The sequence below is a fragment of the Miniopterus natalensis genome, chromosome 4, assembly GCF_054644295.1.
Source record: "Miniopterus natalensis isolate mMinNat1 chromosome 4, mMinNat1.hap1, whole genome shotgun sequence".
NCBI lineage: Eukaryota > Metazoa > Chordata > Mammalia > Chiroptera > Miniopteridae > Miniopterus > Miniopterus natalensis.
Window position 1 is genome coordinate 20,427,311 of NC_142084.1, and position 22,364 is coordinate 20,449,674.

The following is a 22,364-nucleotide window of genomic DNA, read 5'->3' on the forward strand; positions in this document are numbered from 1 at the left end:
CAAGATGGGAAACGTTTGAGAACAGAGGTTTGACAGTATTTTTATGTTTTATGATGTTGACTTTGTAAAGAGTCTAGTCATCTCCTAGTTTTGAATCTGAGTGCAGGCAGTCAACATTGATTCCATCGATAGAGACTTACTAAGCACCTGTAACATGCCACCGCCCCCTGAAGCCCCGTAACCCCGTGGGTGACCCATTGCTCAGTTCCATGCATGCACGGTTCACTCTCAGGGGCCACACCATTCGTCGGCTCCTCAGGGTTGGTCCTAGTGACATCTGGATGCCGACTGCAGGCAGCCCTGTTCTGGCAAATAAGTTCAGATCTTAGCTCTACCACATCTTACTGAGGGACCTTTGACTGGTTGCTTCTCCTTTGTAAGCCTCTGTCTTCGTCTCTAAAACAAAGGGATTGGGCCAGAGGTTTGATTCAATGCCTCTGTGACTTGGCTCGAAGTGTGCCAGGTAGACCACCTGCATCTTCCCCCCTCAGGGTAGCTGCTTCATGAATTGATACCTGCGCCCATTCCCAGCTCCATGAGTGGGAGCCAAGAAGATGTATGTGAGCCTCCAATGCTCTAATGCAACCATGTGCTCTTCCCCTCTGTTCCCCACAGCGGAGATTCTGGAGCTGGCTGGCAATGCGGCCAGAGACAACAAGAAAGGACGGGTCACGCCCCGGCACATCCTGCTGGCCGTGGCGAATGACGAAGAGCTCAATCAGGTACGGAGCTTTACTAGCCGCCCTACCCCAGGCACGTGAGCAGCCAGCCGTGCTGCCCGAGAGACAGGCTGTCTGTGCAGAGGAGGTTGGTGTGTGGCTGGCTATCAAAGGTGTGGACTGCATTTTGGACTGTTAACAGCTTCCCTGCCCCCTGTGGCAGTTTTTCGTGAAGGCCTTATTGTGGGTGGGGGGCAGGGATGAAACAGTATTTGGGTCTCCTTAGAGAAAAGATATCATGAAAATTACCCCTGAGTGAGGGACTCTGAGGTCCTGTGTAGTGAGCCTGGATCCCATTAGCATCCTTGCAGATGCCATGGAGGGAGGAACTCTACCAACCAAAATCAGAAGCATGGATGGGCTGGCTGACTTCTTGGTCAGGGCAGGCTGGTCTAGCTCACTATCTGCTACTTTGGTTTCCCTGCAAGCTGCTAAAAGGAGTCACCATAGCCAGTGGTGGGGTGTTACCAAACATCCACCCGGAGTTGCTAGCAAAGAAACGAGGATCCAAAGGGAAGTTGGAAGCCATCATCACGCCACCCCCAGCCAAAAAGGCCAAGTCTCCATCCCAGAAGAAGCCAGTGTCTAAGAAAGCAGGAGGCAAGAAAGGGGCCCGGAAATCTAAGGTATGTGATTTGGCAGGGACGTGTGGGGTAGAACAGGGCAGTACAGATAGGTGGGGTCAGGAGAGCCCCCTTCCTGCTGAGTGTTCATCCCACTGATGAGGTGCAGAACTATGGAGGAACATGTGGGAACTGTTTACAGAGGGTCTGGTCCTGCTCAAGTGGCCAGCGTCTGGACACAGGGGACTAGATTCCTGCAGGCAAGGAGGATATGGGGAGGGTGCTGTGAAGATCAGGATGGAAGGACCTAGCCTTTCAGGGGGATGCCCATGTCTGTGGGAATTGACCTGTGTGTATAGGAGCTTCCTCGTGCTTGGACAGCTACCATTGAGTCCTGCCTAGAGGTGCCAGCTGCCCACTTGCTCCTGACACTCTCAGAACTGATGTAGCATTGCTACACATGCGTGTCCTACTCTGAGCATGTTCCAGCAGGGACAGTCTAGACAGTTTGCTTTTTAGAATGATTGCCTTGTTAAGGAGTAAAACAGACGTTTTATTCAGGCCCTTCCTGCTAGACTCAACTTGGGCTGAGACTAGGTCCTGGGTGCTGGTCTTTTTGTGGTGAGTGAAACCCTCTCGTTAGTGTGTTCCTTCATCGCTGGGCCCTGCCTCTCAGCAGCTGTCACAGGGCCAACAAAGTGGGTGTTAAGTTAGTTAAGTATAGTTAAGGCTCTGTCTTAATAAATGCCCTGCGGCGTCCCTTCGGGAAACATCCTTCTGGCCTCCAACCGGACTAGGGGAAATTACCTCTGGTAGAAGGTGACCTCCCTGTTTTGTAAGACCCTCAATAAGAACTCTTTGGAAGTGACTTGTGGGGCCTAATGATGCAGTGTCAGGACATTCTTCCTACCAGAGCACAAAGCCTCTCTCCAGAGTGAGATGGTAAGGCCATCTCCCAGGATGGGCTCCAGGGGTCTTGACCCAGAGCCACACTCTTGCCTCCCTCCCAATATGTCCCCTCCTCTGATCCTGTCCAAAGATCAGGTCCCTGGACTGTGTGTGCCTTAGACAGACTGGCTTTCACCACATGGGGGCACCTTCTCTGACTTCTAACCTCCCATCCACGCTCTTTGCAGGCCTTTAATTGAGGTGGAAGAGGCTGTATTTTTCAGTACATCCTTCGGGGTGCAAACAAATGCTTCCCTGAAGACATCAGAATCTAAATTCCTGTTTCCAACAGACCACCCACCCCACTCCCCCCATCTCACCCTACCGGGCTCTGAATCACTCCCAGCTCTTTGAGAGAGAAACCTGATATTGAAGAGCATCCTGTAAGTTTATTTCCAGACGCTTGCAGTCCACCTCACTCATAAGTCCAGGAGGAGGCTTGGAGTCAGGCAGGGAATTCACAGAATGCTCCGCTTTCATTCTTGGTAACTATAAAATTAGATTAAACTGTTTCTTTTCTCCCTTTCAACATTTGCAGTTGGTGGGGAGGAGCAGGGTGGGGAAGACGGGAAAAGCGCCTGTGCAACCCTTTTAATTAATTAATTTATTTATTTATCATTGTTTTAATCCTTACCTGAAGATATGCTTATTGATTTTAGAGAGAGGGCAAAAGAGAGAGAGAGGGAGGGGGAGGGAGAGACAGACATCGATGTGAGAGAGACCATCGATGGGTGGCCTTTCATGTGTGCCCCAGCTGGGACCAAACCTGCAACCTTTCGGTATATGGGATGATGTTCCAACCACTGAGCCACACTAACCAGGGCTGTGTGACCCCTTTCAAATGTTAAAAAAGAAGGCAAAGGTGCCAAATCCATTATCTCTTGATTATGGGCCCCAGGGAGCTGGCTGCCCACAGAACAAGGCATTTGGTGCTCCCGGCTGGGGGCCAGCAGGGCAGAACCATGTCCTTCAGCCTAGCTGTCCTCAGGCTGTGGTCAGAGCGATGGCCCCTGTTCCTGCAGGCCTGCTGCTCGCGGGTGTTTGAGCAGCCTCTCCAACTCCAGTGTGCCCGGCAGCCCTGGGCTGAACCTTGCTCTCCGTCACCCCCATTCCTCCCCTAGTAGTTTTGCCCGCGACTTTCTGAACTTTCCAATTGACCAAACACGAGGAAGGGTTTTTCTTTATTTTTGGACTTGAAATATAGAGGGGTGTGTGTGTGTGTGTCTTTAGCTCCTAGTAGCTATATTTGGAACTTAGTGTTTCTAATAACCATATGCCAATAATCACTTGAACCACTCCACTTTTCCCTTGATTACAAAAGCAGGAAGTCTGTTATGGTGGTCTGTTTTTCTTCCACACAATAAAACACATTGTCTGCTTACTGTACGAGTATTTGGCTAACATTAAACCCTGGGGGAAGCTGAAATTGGAACCGTGAACAGCTAATTTTCAAAACATTTGTTTAATGTAAATTGTGGTGTCAGCTCCCAGAAACAGCGGAGAACCCTGCATCTCCAGGTTTAAGTGGAATGTTCTGAAAATAACCTTTCCAGAGACAGGCAAAGAGAGCCTTAGTAACATGTTAAAGTACATGCAGTGAAAGGAGTTGGTATTTTTCAAGTGTCAACACTTGAATTCCAAATCATAATTTTCCCCCCAATTCTATATAATTGGACGTTTCTGAAAGTCTCCAGTTGTGACAGCTGAGTCAGCTATGGTGGAAACGGTGAGAGAATAGAGAAGGCAATAGGACGCACCGGGGCTGGGAGTCTGGAGCCTTGGAAGTGCCTTAGGGTTTCTCCTTCCTACTTGGGTGGCCTTAGGCAAGTCTGTGACTCAGTTTACACTCCCTCCAATAAAATGATGGGGTCTATCCCAGACTTAGAATTCAGTGACTAAATGAATATTTACATAATGTGATTTTGACTACATAATACGTGTAAGAATTGGGATGGTGCAAGAGTATGCAGTAATAGAATCTCAGTCCCACCAGCCCCTCCCACATTCCCCCAGACAGGCCTCTGAAAGGATTTTTATGTATAAAATTTTTATGTATCCTATCAGAAAGTCTGTGCACGTAGAAGCGTATAGATACGTAAAGCCTTTCCCACCATATCTATCATCTATCTATTATCTATCTGTCTGTCTGTCTGTCTGTCTATCTATCTAATCATGTTACCCACTGTTTTGGCAGTGTGGGTTAGTGGTTAAGGGTGCCAGCTCACTTGGTTTTGTGTTCCATTCATCCATTTCTTGACTGTGTGACCTTGGGAAGTGACTTGACCTCTCTGGTATCTCAGTTCCCTCATCTGTAAAGTGGATGGTTGGGAGACCTAAAAGAGAATTCATGTAAAATGTTTATAGCAGTGTGGCACAAATGTTAGCTGCTGCTATTAACTTGGCAGTGCTTCCAAATCGGTGTGTGGAGAACTGCTTTAGTGTTTCATATATGACTCTAGTTACTTATATAGTATGCAAGACCAATGTACCCAGCTGTCTACGAATGGACTTCTGGTTATTTCTAGCGTTCATTCTGACACACAGTACCACAGTGACTATCACTGTATGTGGGTTTCTGTGCTCATGTGCAAGAGTATCTATAGGATAAAGTCCTCAAGATGAACTTGCTGAGGCAGACAGTGTATTTTTTTTTTTTTAACTTCGATGGTGGTTGCTCACATATAGAGCATTTTATCCCATTAGGAAATTTCAAAGTTTGCCTCATTCTTTTAACTTTTAGCACTGGGTTGTTTAAAGAAGACGCAAGCATGTGATTGATAATGATCATGTCTACATGGGCTCGTTACTGGACTCAGTAGCAGTGAATGAAAGGCCCTTGCCCTCCCTCCATGCTCAGTGAGCTTTGGTCTAGTGAGGGGGGCAGAGCAGGTGCAAGGATGTAAGTAAAGCGGAGCAATGGCATGGGCAGTGTAATTTTGCATAGGTAGTCAGGTGAGTCTTCTCTGGTAAGGTGACACTCGAATGGAGACCAGACGGAATAAGGTATCGGGCACTCAAGTGACTGGGAGAAGAGAGCTCCTGGCCGAGGAACAGCAGGCAGCCTCAAGGTGGGAGCATACCTGGCTTCTCTCAGAGAGAACTCAAGAGAATTTGCATGTGGGGTCCCTGACATGTCTATAATGGACACTTTTTGCAGTCAGAGAAGCCTGGGGTTCTCGAGATAAAGTTACAAATGCATAAAATACCAAAGATCAAAGGAAACCATTTTAAAAAGAAAAAAATGTGTTTCCTTGTGATGAGAACTCTTCGAATCTCCTCTGTTAACTTTCAAATATATCATACAGCAGTGTTAACTGCAGTCATCACGCTCTACATTATATCCCTGGGTATTTTATAACTAGAAGATTGTACCTTTGGACCACCCTCATGCAGTTCTTCTCCCAACCCCTCACCTCTGGTAACCACAAATCTCATTTCTTTTTCTATGTGTTTGGGTTTTGTTTTTTTAAGATTCCACGTATAAGTGAGACCATACAGTATTTATCTTTCTCTGTCTGACTGGCTTCACTTAGCATAATGCCCTCAAGGTCCATCCATGTTGTCACAAATGTCAGGATTTCCTTCATTTTTATGGCTGAATATTATTCTTGTGTGTGTGTATGTATATACACCACAACTTCTATTTTTTATTTTTGTAAAGCATGAGGAAAGAGGAGATTCATGGGGTCTGAAGCTTAAACAATTTTGAGGACCCGGTTTAAATAAAATACAAAATTATGAGTATAAAATTAGGTTCGGGGCCTTACATGGAATCTGCGCAACTTAAAGGACCTTGGTTATCTTCATAGTAAATTCTGTTCTGCAAGGGTGTATATTTTCTTTTGTCTTGCTGCCACTTAATTTTGTGTGTGAGAGATTCATCTAGATTGTTGTTTGTAGCAGACAGCACCAAGTCTGTGCATTTCATTGTTTAATCTACCACAATGTGCTTATTCTGTTAAGAGATGTTTGTTGTTTCCAGTTTGAGGCTTTTACCAATATTCCTGCTGCAAAAGTACATGTCCCTTGGTGCACACATATTGCATTGTGTCGGGAGTATACCTGTAAGTGGAGTTGTGGTATCTTGGGTATTCAGATGTTCAGCGTTAGTAGATAGCGCCAAGCAGTTTACCCAAGTGGTGGTAAAATTCTGCAGTCCCAGTGTAGTGTATGAGAGGGGAGTTCAGTTCCTACATGTAGCAAAAGCAGGGTAGTTTGATACTTAAATTTCAGCCATTCTGGTGGGTATGTATTGCCCTGATGGCCAGTTAGTTTTAGCATGTTTTCAAGTGAATTTTGGCCCTTTGGATATTTTCTTTTATGTAAGTGTTTTATGCATTTTTAAAAAATTTAGTTATCTGTCCATTTTAATGACTTATGGTTCTTTTTATATTATGGATGAGTCCTTTTTTATTGTGATACAATTGACACGTAAGATTATATTTGTTTTAGGGTATAAAACATAATGACTTGATATTTGTGTATATATAGCAGATACTTGAATAATGTTTTGTTGTAACACTGAAAGATGCCATAGGAACTTAACTCTTGTTTATATATAGATTAGTCTACCGTAAAATTGTTCTCATTATATATATGCCATTTTGCTGCAGTTCCAAGAACCTGTTGATGGTGTTAAGTGAGGACTTACTCTATTTTGAAATGATCACCATATGTCTAGTTAGCATCCATCACCGTACATAGTAATACTTTTTTTTTCTTGTGATGAGAACTTTTAAGATCTGATCTCTGAGCGACTTTAAAATATGCAGTACATTGTTACTAACTATAGTCGCCATGCTGTACATTACATCCCCATGACTGACTGACTTTAACAGGAAGTTTGTACCTTTGGACCTGCTTCAAACAATTCATCCACCCCCCACCTCTGGCAACCACCAGTCTGTTCTCTGTACCTATGAGCTTTGTTTGTTTTTAGATTCCACATTCAAGTGAGCTCATATGGTATTTGTCTTTCTCTAACTTATTTCACTTAGCATAATGCCCTTAAGGCCCATTCATGTTGTTGAAAATTGCAGGAGTTTCTTTTTCCATGACTGAATAATATTCCATTATATATATAGATATGAGAGAGATACTTTATTCTTTTACTTTTATTTATTATCATATTATTTTCCCATACAAACAATTGTAAACCTACTTTTAGCTCACCTTGTATTTGTAATATACATACTATATAAATATATGTATAAGTATATATAAATTATATATAACATATATCACGTTTTCTTTATCAACTTATCCATCATTGGACACTTCCATATCTTGGCTGTTATAAATAATACTGCAATGAACATGGGGGTACATATATCCTTTCAAGTTAGTGTTTTTGTTTTCTTCCAATAAATACCCTAAGGTGGAATTGTTGGATCATATGGTAGTTCTGTTCTTAATTTCATGAGGAACCTTCATATTGTTTTTCATAGTAGTAGTACCAGTTTACATTCCCACCAACAATGCACAAAGATTCCCTTTTCTCCATATCTTCTCCAACACTTGTCATCTCTTGTCTTTTCATAACTGTCATCTTAACAAGTGTGAAGTGATAGCTGAATGTGGTTTTCATTTGCATTTCCCTAATAATTAGTGATGTTGAGCACTTTTTCATGTACTTGAACATTTGTATGTATTCTTTGGAGAAAATATCTACTCGGGTCCTTTGTCCATTTTTTAAATTAATTTTTTGGTTTTTTGCTATTGAGTTGTATGAGTTCTTTGTATATTTTGGATATTAATCCCTTATCAGATACGTGATTTGCAAATATTTTCTCTGCTTCCATAGGTTGCATTTTCATTTTGCTAATGGATTCCTTTGCTGAGCAGGAGCTTTTAAGTTTAATGTAGTCCCACATCTTTATTTTTGCTTTTGTTGCCTTTGCTTTTGTTGCAAAATCCAAAAATATCACTGCCAAGACCAAAGGCTAGGAGCTTAACTATTATGTTTTCTTCTAGAAGTTTTAGGATTGCAGATCTTAGTTCAAGTCTTTAATTAATTTTGAGTTGATTATTGTGTATGGTGCAAGATAGGAGTACAGTCTTATTCTTTTGCATGTGGATATACAGTTTGCCCAGCACCATTTATCAAAGAGACTATCCTTTCCCCATTGTATATTCATGGTGCCTTTGTTGAAAATTAAATGACCATTTATGCATGGGTTTATTTCTGGACTCTCTATTCTGTTCCATTGATCTATGTTTCTGTTTTGATGCTAATACCATACTATTTTGATTACTATAGCTTTGTAATATAGTTTGATATTGGTGAGCATGATGCGTCCAGCTTTTTTCTTTGTTCTTTGTTCTTTTTTTTGAATCCTCACCTGAGGACATGCTTTTATTAATTTTAGAGAGAGGAAGCGGGGGAGAGAGAGAGAGAGAGAGAGAGAGAGAGAGAGAGAAACATTGATGTGAAAGTGAAACATCAATCAGTTGGCTTCTGCACATGCTTCGATGGGGGATCGAACCCGCAACCTGGGTATGAGCCCTGACCAGAAATCGAACCCTCGGCCTTTCAGTGTATGGGATGACTCTCAACCAACTGAGCCATACTGGCCAGGGCTCCAGCTATGTTCTTATTTCTCAAGATTGCTTTTGCTGTTTAGGATCTTTCGTGGTTCCATACAAATTTTAGGATTGTTTTGTTTTTGTGAAAAATGCCATTGTAATTTTATTAGCGATTGCATTCACTCTGTAGATTGCTTTGGGTAGTATAGATTTTAACAGTGCTAATTCTGCCAATTCATGAACATAGAATATCTTGCCATTTTTTTGTGTCTTCAGTTTCTTTCATCTTATAATTTTAAGTATGCAGATCTTTCACCTTCGGGATAGATTTTTTTATAGGTATTTTATTCTTTTTGTTGAAATTGTAAATGGGATTGTTTTTGTAATTTCTTTTTCTGATAGTTCATTATCAGTGTATAGAAACATAACAGACTTTTGTGTATTGATTTTGTCTACTGAGCTTTACTGAATTTGTTGCTTAGTTCTAACAGTTTTTTGGTAGGGTCTTTAGGGTTTTGTGTTTTTAATATCATGGCATCTGAAAATAGCAAGTTTTAATTGTTTCTTTCTGATTTGGATGTCTTTTACTTTGTTTTCTTGCCTAATTACTGTGGCTAGTACTTCCAGTACTATGTTGGATAAAAGTAGTAAAATCGGGCATTCTTGTCTTGTTCTTGATCTTAGAGGAAAAGCTTTGAGCTTTTCATCTTTGAGCATGATGTTAGCTGTGTGCTTATCATATGTGGCCTTTATTATGTTGAGGCACATTCCCCCTACCCATTTTGGTGAGAGTTTTTTTTATCATAAATGAGTGTTGAATTTTGTCAAATGCTTTTCCTCCTCCTCTTGTGTGATCATATCATTTTTATCCTTTATTTGTGCATGTGGGGTATCACATTGATTGATATGTGAATGTTGAGTCATCCTTGCTTCCCTGGAATAAATTCCACTTGATCATGATATATGAGCCTTTAAATGTCTTGTTGAATTTGGTTTGCTAATATTTTGTTAAAGATTTGCATCTATGTTCATCAGGGATATTAGCCTGTAATTTTCTTATGGCATCTTTGTCTGGTTTTGGTATTAGGGTATTGCCGGCCTCATAAAATGAGTTTGAAAGTGTTCCCTCCTCTTCTATATGTTTGAAGAGTTTGAGAAGGATTTGTATTAATTCTTCTTTAAATCTTTGGTAGGAATCACCACTGAAGTCACCTGGTCCTGGACTTTTGTTTGTTAGGAGGTTTTTAATTACTGATTCAATCTTTTTACTAGTAATCAGTCTGTTCAGACTTTCTGTTTCTTCATGATCCAGTCTTGGTATGTATGTTTCTAGGAATTTATCCATTTCTTCTAGGTTGTCCAATTTTTTGGCACATCATTGTTTATAGTAGTCTCTTATGATTCTTTGTATTTCTGTGGTGTCAGTTGTAATGTCTCCTCTTTCATTTCTGACTTTGAGTCCTATTTCCTTTTTAAAAAAATTTATGTTTATTATTGAAAGTATTACAGATGTCGTCTCCACCCTTCCCCGCCCCCACCAGATCTACTGCACTACTGTCTGTGTCCAGGGGTTATGCATACATGCATATAAGTTCGTTGGTTAATCATCCCTCACCCCCCACTTCCCTCTGAGATTAGTTAGTCTGTCTCTTTATTTCTTGATGAATCTAGCCAAAGGTTTGTCAGTTTTGTTTATTTTTTCAAATACCAGCTCTTAGTTTCATTGGTCTTTTTTATTGTGTTTTTAGTCTCTTTCATTTATTTCTGCGCTGATCTTTATTTCCTTCCTTCTGCGAACTTTGGGTTCAGTTTGTTCTTTTTCTAGTTCCTTGAAGTGTTGTAAAGTTAGGTTTATTTGAAGTTTTTCTTGTTTTTTTGGTGTAGGAGTTTATCATTAAAACTTCCCTCTTAGAACTGCTTTCACTTTATCTTATAAGTTTTAGCATGTTGCATTTCCATTTTCATTTTCTCAAGGTATTTTTTATTTCCCTTTTGATTTATTCTTTGACCCATTGGTTTACTAGCATGTTGTTTAATCTCCACATATTTGTGAATTTTCCCGTATTAGTCTTATAATTAATTACTAGTTTCATACCATTGTGGTCAGAAAAGATGCTTGATATGGTTTCATTCTTATTAAATTTTTAAGACTTGATTGGTGGCCTAACATATGGTCTGTCCTGAAGAATGTTTCATGTGTACTTGAGAGGAATGTGTATTCTGTTGCTTTTGGATGGAATGCTCTGTATGTATCTGTTCATTCCACCTGGCATAATTTGTTGTTTAAGGCTGATGTTTCTTAATCCTAGTTTTCTATCTGGATGATCTATCCATTGATGAAAGTGGGGTGTTAATGTCTCCTATTATTGTATTACTTGCTATTTAGATTACTTCCCTTTAGATCTGTTAATATTTGCATTATATATTGATGTGTTCCTGAGTTGGCTGCATAAATATTTACAAATGTTATAGCCTCTTGTTGGATCATCCCCTTTATCATTATGTAATGCCCTTCATTGCCTGCTATTGCAGTCTTTGTGTTTTGGTTTTCATTTGAATGGAAAATCTTTTTCTGTCCCTTCACTTTCAACCTGTCTGTGTGAGGCTCTTGTACGCAGCATATAGATGGGTCTTGTGTTTTTATTCATTCAGCCACTTTCTGTATTTTGTTTGGATAATTTAGTTCATTTCCATTTAAAGTAGTTATGATAGGTATGTACTTATTGCCATTTTGTTGATTTTGGGCTTTTTGTAGTTCCTTTGTTCCTTTCTTATTCTCTTGCTCTTTGTGATTTGATGATATTTTTAGTGGTATGATTAGATACCTTTCTCTTTTTCCTTCCTGTATCTACTATGGGCTTTTGCTTTATAAGTGATTAATCCACCACTTTTCCTATATATTTACCTTTACCAGTGAGATTTATACTTGCATATCTTTTTGTGTTACTAATTAGCACCCTTCCTTTTCAGCTTAAAGAAATTCCATGAACTTTCAGCCTTGTAAAGCTGGTTTAGTGGTAAACTCTATCTCCCCTTAAGTTTTGAAGGACAACTTTGCTGGGTGGTAGAGTATTCTTGGTCAGAAGTGTTTCTTTTGTGTGTGTGTGTGTGTGTGTGTGTGTGTGTTTGTTTTACTTTCAGCACTTTGAATATCGTGCCACTCTCTTCAGGCCTACTGTTTCTGCTTAAAAATCTGCTTATACTCTTACAGGGATTCCCTTGTATGTAACAAGTTGCTTTCTTCTCTGTTTTTAAGATCCTCTCCTTGTATTTCACTTTTCACATTTTAATTATAGTGTGTCTGTGTGGGTTTCTTTGGCTTTATCTTACTTGCAATTCTCTGGGCATCCTGGCAGTATTTTCTTCTTTATGACTGAATAATATTTCTGTGTGTGTGTGTGTGTGTGTGTACACACATACATTGTGACATTCTTTTGGGTTAATAAAGCTACTGTAATAATTATAACCTGCCTATCTTTCCATATGAACAATTAACTACTTTAAATGTAAACCTGCTTTTGCCTACTCCTGTACATGCTGCTGAAAATCACCAGTATTAATTATCACAGGTTAAGCCTTATAACCTGCCTGCATAGGTGGCCGCTGACTTGCATCAGGGACACAGGGAAGCTCTCCGGCTCCCCTCCTCCCAGTAAAACCAACTCTTAATTCCAGATACCTGAAATTCTGTCAGTTAGGGCTTTTTCACCTCTTAAAATCCAAGTGTCCTTAGGAAGAAGTGCTAAATCCTTATCTGCCTGTCAGCTGCATCCTGTTCCTCAGTGTTTACTGAGCACCTTCTGTAAGTCTGGTGTTCACTTGATAGAACAGTGATTTTCAAACTTTTTGGTTGCATACCTCCTTAGATAGTTTTGAAATCGTATCTCTCACATTCAAAATTGACAGTTAAACTTTTCATAATAAATTTAAATACTTGCAAAAGGTATAATTTTGGGTATATAATAAAATTGACATTTAAAAAGAAAACTATTTCATCACTTATTTAAGTGTACCCAAAGAAAGCTAAGTAGCTATGATGATTTGATATACCATCATCATTTTAAAAAATACACAGACTTTTTTTACAGTTGGAAATTTGATATTACTTTTCTCTTTGAGCCATTATTTTCCTTTCCTTGCCCCACAAATTTTATCCTAATGTAACATATTTTTATGCTTCTAGTATTTTATTGATCTTCACAACAAAAATAATGTATATACATTTAAATTTATTTTGAAAATATTTCATAGAAACACTAAAGGTTACGGATTTTACAGGCTTGGATAATTATCATATTTATTATTAATACACAATTGATTAAACTGACAAATACATTACAAATTTTAGTAACATAAGGAAAAAGTAAAATTTTCTTGGAACTGTATGGGATAGATGGAGATAGATTTTCAGTGAACTCAAGTATTCTAAGATGAATGTTACTTATTGCTAAAATTAGACAGGGTTCAGCATCCTATATTTTTATACTTACATGTGCCTGAAAAATCTTGTTCACAAAAATAATTAAATAGAAATGGAAAAGATTTTGTAATAGCAACACCACTCAGTCCTCAGAACTCTTTCTGAGTTATATGCCAACAATCACATAATAATCTGTCATCAATTTGTTTAAATGTTTTATTTTAGAATCGTTTTAAATTATAGAAAAGTTACAAAGACAGTACAGAGAGTTTCTGAATGTCCCTCACCCAATTTCCTTGTTAATGTCTTATATAACCCTGGTACATTAGTCATAACCAAGAAACCAGCATTGGTCTATTACTATTAACTAAACTCCATCAACCTATTCTTTAACGATCTGTCAGCTGTTAACTCAATTTGGTATTCAGTTTTGTTGAAAGCACAGAATTAGAAACATCTGACTTGCAAAAGGATTTGTCATCCAGCCTTTCCCTTTTTTGTTTCCTGGGAAGTATGTCAAAAAAAGCTTTACCAAGACTTACCATGTAATTGTTGATTATACCTGTTTCTCTTTCACGTGTCAGATTTGATACACTCAAAGTATTAGGAAAACCAAAATAGTAATAACTTTAATAGATCTTTGCTACTACCATATTTCTTGATAAAATGCTTTTGTCTTATTTATATTAAAACTTTGGAGCTTCAGGTTTAGCTCATTTAATTTATGGAAAATATTCCTTGTTAGCCATATAACCTACATGCCAAAGTAGTCCTTATTGTTAAAGAATTCAGCAAAATTAAACCTATTTTTCAGTGTAAGTGAAAATGTTAATGTGTTAATGAATTTGAATCCTAAATGGGCAAATGGATAGGGTACAAGTCTTGCCCTGAGTTTACTGTCCAGATTCATCCTGCAGGAAGGCATGGTCATCTGTAATATTTCTTACACCCTAATTTCTTTTTAAAAAATTTTTTCAATTACATTTGACATACAATATTACATTAGTTTCAGGTGTACAGTGCAGTGATTAGACATATAACTTATGAAATGATCACCCCAATAAGTCTAGTACCCATCTGACACCATACATAGTTATTACAGTATTACTGACTATATTATCCATTGATGTCAATAGAGTGCTAAAGTCTCCTACTATGACTGTATTACTATCAATCTCTCCCTTTATGTTCACCCATATTTGCTTTAATATATAGATGCTCCTAGGTTGAGTGCATAGATATTTATGAGAGTTATGTCCACTTTTTGGATTGATTCCTTTATCATTATGAAATGCCCTTCCTTGTCTCTTGTTATAGCCCTTGTTTTAAAGTCTATTTTGTCTGATAGAAGTATTGTTACCCCAGCTTTTTTTTTTCATTTTCATTTGCATGAAATATCTTTTTCTTCCCTTTACTTTTAGTCTGTGTATGTCTTTTGATCTGAAGTGGGTCTCTTATAGGCAGCATATGCATGGGTCTTGTCTTTTTATCCATTCAGTCAACCTATGTATTTTGATTAGAGCATTTAGTCCATTGATATTTAAAGTAATTATTGATAGGTATATAGTTATTGCCATGTTGTTGTTTTTTAAAATTGTTTTTGTAGTTCTTCTCTGTTCCTTTCTTATTCTCTTATTCTCTTCTGTTTTATGTTGATGACTTTATACAGTGTTGTGTGTGGATTCCTCTCTCTCTTTTTCGATATCTCTTGTGGATTTTTGGTTTGTGGTTACCATGTGCATCCTATATAAGCTATGTTTATAGCAGTCTATTTTAAATTATTGGTTGCTTAAATTTAAACACACTCTATAAGCACTACAATTTTTACTCACCCACTCCATGTTTATGTTTTTGTTATTATTTCTTACTTCGTGTGTATGTGTCCCTTAATTTATTGTTGTAATTACACATGATCTTCCTACTTTTGCCTTTTAACCTTTGTACTAGCTTTATAGTTGGTTGATCCACTGCTTTTATTATGTGAAAAATTTTCTTTCCTATATTTTCTTATTCACATTTTCCATCTTTTAAAAGAAGTCCTTGTAACATTTCTTTTAATACTTGTTTAGTGGTGATGAAGTCTTAGTTTTTTCTTGTCTGAGAAACTCTTTACTCTCTCAATGATAGCCTTGTTGGATAGAGTGATCTTGAGCGTAGGTTCTTGATTCTCATCACTTTGTATGTTTTGTGCCAGTCCCTTCTGGCCTGCAAAATTTCTGTTGAGAAGTTAGGTAACAGTGTTATGGGAGCTCCCTTGTATGCCAATAGCTGCTTTTCTCTTGCTGCTTTTAAGATTCTCTCTTTGTCTTTAACCTTTTGCATTTTAATTATGATGTGTCTTGGTGTGGGCCTCTTTGGGTTCACCTTATTTGGGACTCTGCACTTCCTGAACTTGTGTGTCTGTTTCTTTCACCAGGTTAGAGAAGTTCTCAGTCATTATTTTTTCACATAGGTTTTTCAATTTCTTGCGCTCTCTCTCCTCTTTTGGCTGCTCCTGTGATGCAGATGTTAGAATGTTTAATGTCGTCCAAGAGGTCCCTTAAACTGTCCTCATTGTATTTTATTATTTTTGCTGTTCTGATTGTTTTTTTTCTGCTACCTTGTCTTCCAGATCGCTCATTTGATCCTCTGCTTCATCTAATCTGTTGAGTCCATCAAATGAATTCTTCATTTCAGTTATTGTATCCTCATTCTAACTGGTTCTTTTTTTATGGTTTCTATCTTTTTGTGTAAATTTTCACTGAGTTCATCTATTTTTCTAAGTTCAATAAACATCCTTATAACCAGTGTTTTCAACTCTGTATCTGGTAGATGCTTGCCTCCATTTCATTTAGCTCTTTTTCTGGAGCTTCCTCCTGTTCTTTCATTTGGGACATATTTCTTTGTCTTCTCATATTGGCTGCCGCCTCATGTTTGTTTCTATGTATTAAGTAGATCCGCTACATTTCCCAGTCTTGGCGGAGTGGCCTTATATAGTAGTTGTCCTATGGGGCCCAGTGGCGTCGTCTCCCTGGTCACGTGAGCCAGGTGTCACTTGTGTGGGTTGTGTGTGCCCTCCTGTTGTAGTTGAGCCTTGATTGCTGGTGGCACATCAGTGGGTGGGATTGACCCTCAATCTGACTGACTGTGAAGACTGGACGTGACTGCAGTAGAGAAGTTCTGCTTTCTTGATTTGCTCCCACTGGATCCTCCCTCAGGAGTGATGTACGTTTTGATAATAATTAGGGGAAGGGAAAAGGTTTAATGTCTAAACAGAAATTGCCATTGTTCCCACTATCCTCACTCTATAATATATCTGAATGCAGAAAATCCCCAATTGACGCAAAATACCCATTTTTAATACAAGCCTCGTCCTTAACCAAAATATATAAAAGACTGGGAAAGACATGCATCCCTTCTCCAGGGGCGTGCCATGCAAATATTTAGTCTGGGAAGTGGGAGAAGGGTGGTTGTGCAAGGAGACCCAGCATGAAATCTTTGACCACAGGCATAGATCTCTCTTAGGGCAGATTAATTTTGGAAAAGTACATTAGAAAGTTGAGGATCTGGAAATTGATTAAACCTCTCCATGCAGCATACCCCTTGAAAGGCTCTTGGGAACCTCAGGGTACACATATTTCGGACTTAATGATGCTGAGCATGCCAAGATCCATGCTAACTATGGGGGTTGGGGGGGTGTCTCCAGGGTTTACCAGTAGCCACCATATGGATCCCTCTCCAAGGCTGGTCTTATTGAAGGAGATTTGGAGAGTCTTACCTCCTGGGCTGGGGAGGGTTGGAAGACTGTGGTCCTTGGTCTGCTTTTTGGCTCTTTTGAGAACTAATGACATAAAACAATTTGTTTTTGCCCCTTAAACTTGAATAGTGTAGAGACATCTAGAAATTGAAGACCCTCAATTAAGAGACATTTACTTGGTATAAATCTATGAAATGGTTCTGTTCTAAATTATCACAGTAAAGTTTTGCCTTTGAATAGCTAATTTTTTTTAAGACTATAAAGTACTGAAAATACAATTTAACATTTTTCATAGAATTCTTGGACTTCAAAATAAGCTTTGTAGCCCCCACTTTGAGAAAAGCTGAGAAGTGCTAGGGGTTTAGTTTCCTGTTTTCTCTTGAGTATTATGGGCAAGGCCTGGGAGCGGTCTTTTTGTTAGAAAAGCCCAGATTCGTGCGGTCTCTTCCTGTGTAGGCCACATACTGACTCTTCTATTTGTGCAAGAAGAAGCAGGGAGAAGTCAGCAAGGCAGCCAGTGCCGACAGCACGACCGAGGGCACGCCCGCCGATGGCTTCACAATTCTCTCCACCAAGAGCCTCTTCCTTGGCCAGAAGGTAGGCAAACATGTGGCCTTGGTCTGCTTTCAGGCCCTGGGAAGGGTACAGGCCACCTCCACTGGCAGGAAGGCCTGGGAATTCCCAAAGGCCATTCCTGGTCTCGTGGGGGTGGGTAGAATGAGTGGGGGTGGGGGTCTTTCGGAGTGGCCTCCTCAAGGGACATAACAGGAGTGATTGGAGGAGACTGGCAGGCGGAAAGGGGAGGTGATGGTAAAGAAGAGGGAAAGGCTCCTGTGGGGCGCATGGGGAGGGTGGGACACCCGGGTTAGTCTTCGGAAGGAGCTGCTTATGTGGGGTAACTGGTCATCATATAGCTCTGGCCAGAAAAACAGCCAGACGTTGAAACTGGGTCCTGGAACAGGAAAACTCTAGCAGGCAGCCCACTCACTCTAGTGGGCACTGAAGGTAGAGCCCCTGGTCTAGGGGGCAGGATTGTTTCTAGAGGTATGTAAGGGGTGCATGGAGCCACCTGACGACTCCTCGAGCCAATTGTGTGGCTTTATTAACCATAGGAAATATATTTTCAGCCACCCCAGTGATGCAACTTTGCCAGGATGCCATGGTTTTGTAAAAGATGATTCACTTCTGTTGAAAATAAAAATGATGCATAGGTTTTTAAGACCTGAGAATGAGAGTTAATTAATCTTTCTCTATTAATACTAAAAAAGGGTGTGGAGAGAAAGGGAATTAAACTTTTCTTAATTTTTTAAATTCTACATTTTAAAAAGTTAAAAGCATGAATTCGGCCTTTTGTGTAAATTGTGTTTAGTTTGAATGTGGTTAACAATTTGGTTCTGAAGTTGCATCATTTTTAAAACCTCACTCGATTTTCTTTTGCATCTCAGTGACAGTTGTCCTCACATCATTCATTGCAAGTGCTCCTCCTTTCCCCTCCCCCTTCCTGTCGCTAAGTACACTCAGGCTCTCATGGTGCAGCTCCTGTGGTGGACTCTGTGTTCCAGCAAGTAACCATTCCAGCTTACATTTTATAACCATTATCTGTCTTTTGTATGCATTTTCAAAGGAGAAAATAAGCAGCACTAATTGTCATCTTAAGGTCTGGGGCTTTGAAAGTTTTTGTTTAAAATATTTTTTATTTATTAAAAATTTCAATTCAGCAGTGAAGGCAGCCACCCGGGTCTCCTTGCATGTCCTTGTACATCCTTTGGGTAATATTAGCGTTAATGTGACCTGTCATCCAAATCACTCTGGCTTGAATGAAAGTTTGAAAACCCCTGTTAGTTAGGACTAGCTCATGTGTGCTTCAGATCCCTCATGCAGACAATTAGCCAGGACTTGGAAGCCTGTTAAGCAGGTAGGACAGTTCAGCCCCTGGAGTCACCCTCTCCCTCACTCCTTCCCCCACCCTGTGCCTTGACCCTGGCCTCTCCCCTTCTGGTGTTCTTTTTTCTGCCATCACTATTTATCCCCATTATACCCTCTTCCACCTCCCCATCCTCCTTCCCCTGCAGTCACCACACTGTTGTCCGTGTCCATGAGTTGTTTTTTTCCTCAACCCCTCCACCAGAGCTTTCAGCCTGCTCTCTGTCTATGAGTCTGTCTCTGTTTTGCTTGTTAGTTCATTAAATTCCACATGTGAGTGAAATCATATGGTACTTGTCTTTTTCTGACTGGCTTATTTCACTTAGCACAATGTTCTCCAGGTCCATCCATGCTGTCGCAAAGGGTAAAATTTTTCTTCTTTTCTACGGCCGAGTAGTATTCCATTGTGCAAATGTACCATGGCTGTTTTATCCACTCATCTACCGATGGATGCTTGGGCTGCTACCTTCTGTCGACTACCCCAAAGCCAACCTCAGATCAGAACTCGTCACACCCTTTGCTGGATGAACTCAAATATTTCCAAAATTGCACCACTCAGCCCTACAAATGGAGATGCCCTTCTTGATCTTGGAATTGGGCTCTCCTGCATGTGAGCCCTGGAAGGGAGGCAGCAAAGGCTATAGACACATTACTAGCTCCTCCGCAACCAAGCAGTGCCGTCTTCTCCATTTGGGCACATCTGGCCTCAGGGCCAGAAGCCACAGACACAGAAGTACCAGAAATCCTGCTAATACTGACTAACCCTGCTCAGGGTTGGGGATGGGGGAATCTAAAAGCTACAAAGTATTGATACTCCATAATCATTTATAGACATGTCATCTGATGTTATTTAAGATATAGAGGAAAATAGAAGAAGTAGGTTTGACAAATGTGCCTGTTTGAAATCTTGACTTTTGGAAGGAGACTCTGAAAGGATTCGTTGAATTGGAGTCCAGGGTAGAATGGTCAACTGTAAGAGAAGGGGCTGAGTGCAGAACCAGATGGACCACCGCTTCTTTCTCATAGCAAGTGGTGAGAACAAAACACCACAAGACTGCCCTTTGCCTTAAATGTGCTTAATGACTCAAGATTCCCACATCCAGGATGAGGGACCCCCAACTCCAGCACTGCAGATCCCCTTTAGCAGAGTAAACTGCCCTCCCCAAATGTGGCATCACAGAATGAAGTGAAACTTCAAGTCAGCCTGGGCACCAGAGTTGGAAACTAGTGTGCCAGCAGCCCTTCCTGGCACCCTGTGCCCCTCCCTGCAGCAGGAGATGGACAGTTTATAGCTCGGAGCACTATTTTGAAGCAATACTTTTTGGCCCTTTATTGGCTATTACTATCAGGTAAAAATCATGGCATATAGTGCAAAAGAGGCAGGAGTCACAAAACTGACAGGAATTTTTACACAAAGCAAATAGCATTTTACACAATAGCATGTTAAATTGTTATTACAGACATTGATTTTGACTTGGATTTTAGGAAATGTTTCAAAAAGAGTCCTTGAGAACTATAACCGTATGGCACCCCGTGTCCTACGAGTCTTATTTTTCCACCTGTGGCAACTAAACCAAGGCTTGAATGTTGCCAGCGGGGTGGAGAAAGGTGACACTGTGCTCCCTACAGCTGCGAAAGGCATGGTTGCTAAGCCACTCACAGGAGAAGCAGCTGGGCTTAGGAGCCTGGGATCTAATTGTTGATGAGGAACTTCACAAACTGAAGTCTCAGGAGTCATCACCTTTATTACTCTATGATTTTACCCAATGTTCACACACATTATTGAACTGCTTTCAAAGAGAAAACAGTGCTGTGAATCTGAATCAGCTAAAAGCTTTTTTCTTTTGTGATTCAATGGGGATTTGCAGCCCTTTTTAGAGATATAAAAACCTGATGATTTTATTTCCAAAAAAAATACTCCATGTCAGTGGCAGTAATGATTTAGGTTTCCTGGTAGGGTAGGGTCAGTGTTATTCGAAGCAGTTGGGAGGGCAGTGTAAGGAGGTGTGAGTGAGCCTTCATGCCTCCTTACCGATCAGCGTGGCAGCTATAGGCCACCAAAAGCAGGGGAGGAGTTCCAGGGCTTTTCTCCCTCAGATCCAGACACCCTGGGGCTGGAAGACTAAGGAGAGGAGGAGCTCTGGAAGCTTCAGTGAGGAGGAAGGAGCTGCTACCCCTTCCACCCTGTGGCTGACCAGCGGCCTTTGAGGCCATTTAGGAAGCTGACGAAGCCATGAAGAGCAGTGACTCAGCTCCTGGGCCTTCAGCAGTGCCCACGTGTGTCCTGATCTTTGTGTGACACGTTCTAGCCTGAAACACACCAGATGCCACCACCAGACCTAGGCTTCTGGGGAAATTCAGGCCGGGGATGCATGCAAGGCGGACAGCATAGTACAGATGTAGTCTTTCCATCCCAGAGGCAAGGGCAGGAGAGGGCCTGAGAGTGGGCCACAGAGCAAACGTGGTTCTCCATGAGGAATTTAGAAGCAGGTCTATGGAAGACACTGTCCTTTCCACCATTCTTAGTTTAAGTAGACTTTGAGGACAGAAAAAAAGTTGCATTTCATGTGACTGGCACAGGGAAGTAAGGCTGGTTAGTCTTCTCCTTCCTTTTCCGTTATGAGGGAATGAAGGACACCAAAATTGACGATTACAGTCTAGACTAAACATGCCACTCATATAATCTTTAACAATCACTTTGATTTCCTAAGATTGAATTTCTGAATATATTACGTAAAAAAAAATAGGATTGTACTATTTCGTATAGCCAATAGGTCATGCCAGGGCATCCTAGGTGTCCACCCAGTAGCTCCAAGCCACCAGCTCCTTCCCTATCAAAGTCAGACCACCTCCTGGCATTCCCTAAACAGTGGGCGCCAACCTCTCTTCCAGGATGGCCAGGTTGGCTCTGGCCACCTCAGGTCCAAGGCAGGCCAAGGGGCTGGCTCCTGAGCTAGCATTTCCAGTAGCCCTGATTTAAGGGAAGGGGGATGTTCATTTCACCTCAGAGTATGTCATGATGTTGGGTGTTCAGTTCCAACTCTATTAGTGTGCCTACAGAAACCTGAGCGCTGTCTTAGGCAGTATGTGGCACTGACACCCTGCCTTCAAGGAACTTAAAATCTAACAAGTTCACAACATGAATAGAGAAAAGGGGTTAATGTGGGCATAGCGACTTGGGTGCTGTGGACCTCAGAGGTGGCTACAGCAGAGCCAGCGGAGGTTAGATAATAGGTCCCAGTGGTAGAAGGGATCTTGTTGGCTAAGTCCTTTCCTCCCAGCTCCACAGTGGGACACTTTGGCCACTCTCTCCAGTGGCCAGCAGTCTTCACAGATGTTTTAAATTCCCCATGCCGTGGTTTAAAACAGCTTTCTATCTTTCCCAGTGCTGAGACAAAGTAATCTCATTCAAATTCTAAAATCATTAATGACCCTCTTCCCTCCCAGAAAATCAGATTAAATTTAGGAATTCTCACAACACTCCAGAAATATGATTTCTCAGCCCACAAGTACTCCTGCTTTGCCATGTG

The 22,364-nt window shown here is 40.7% G+C and overlaps 1 protein-coding gene across 4 annotated transcripts in view; it reads left to right on the forward strand.

Annotated features, from left to right (window-relative positions):
• MACROH2A1 (macroH2A.1 histone) overlaps positions 1-22,364 on the forward strand; it is a 76,995-nt gene that overhangs the window by 34,163 nt on the left and 20,468 nt on the right. For 2 of the 4 annotated variants that reach the window (XM_087816372.1, XM_087816374.1), the window contains exons 3-5: positions 616-722; positions 1,148-1,345; positions 17,398-17,508. In XM_087816372.1, the coding sequence (XP_087672498.1) occupies positions 616-722; positions 1,148-1,345; positions 17,398-17,508 (416 nt within the window). The remainder of the gene's footprint in view (positions 1-615; positions 723-1,147; positions 1,346-17,397; positions 17,509-22,364) is intronic. The other 2 variants (XM_087816373.1, XM_087816375.1) reach the window with 1 other exon arrangement.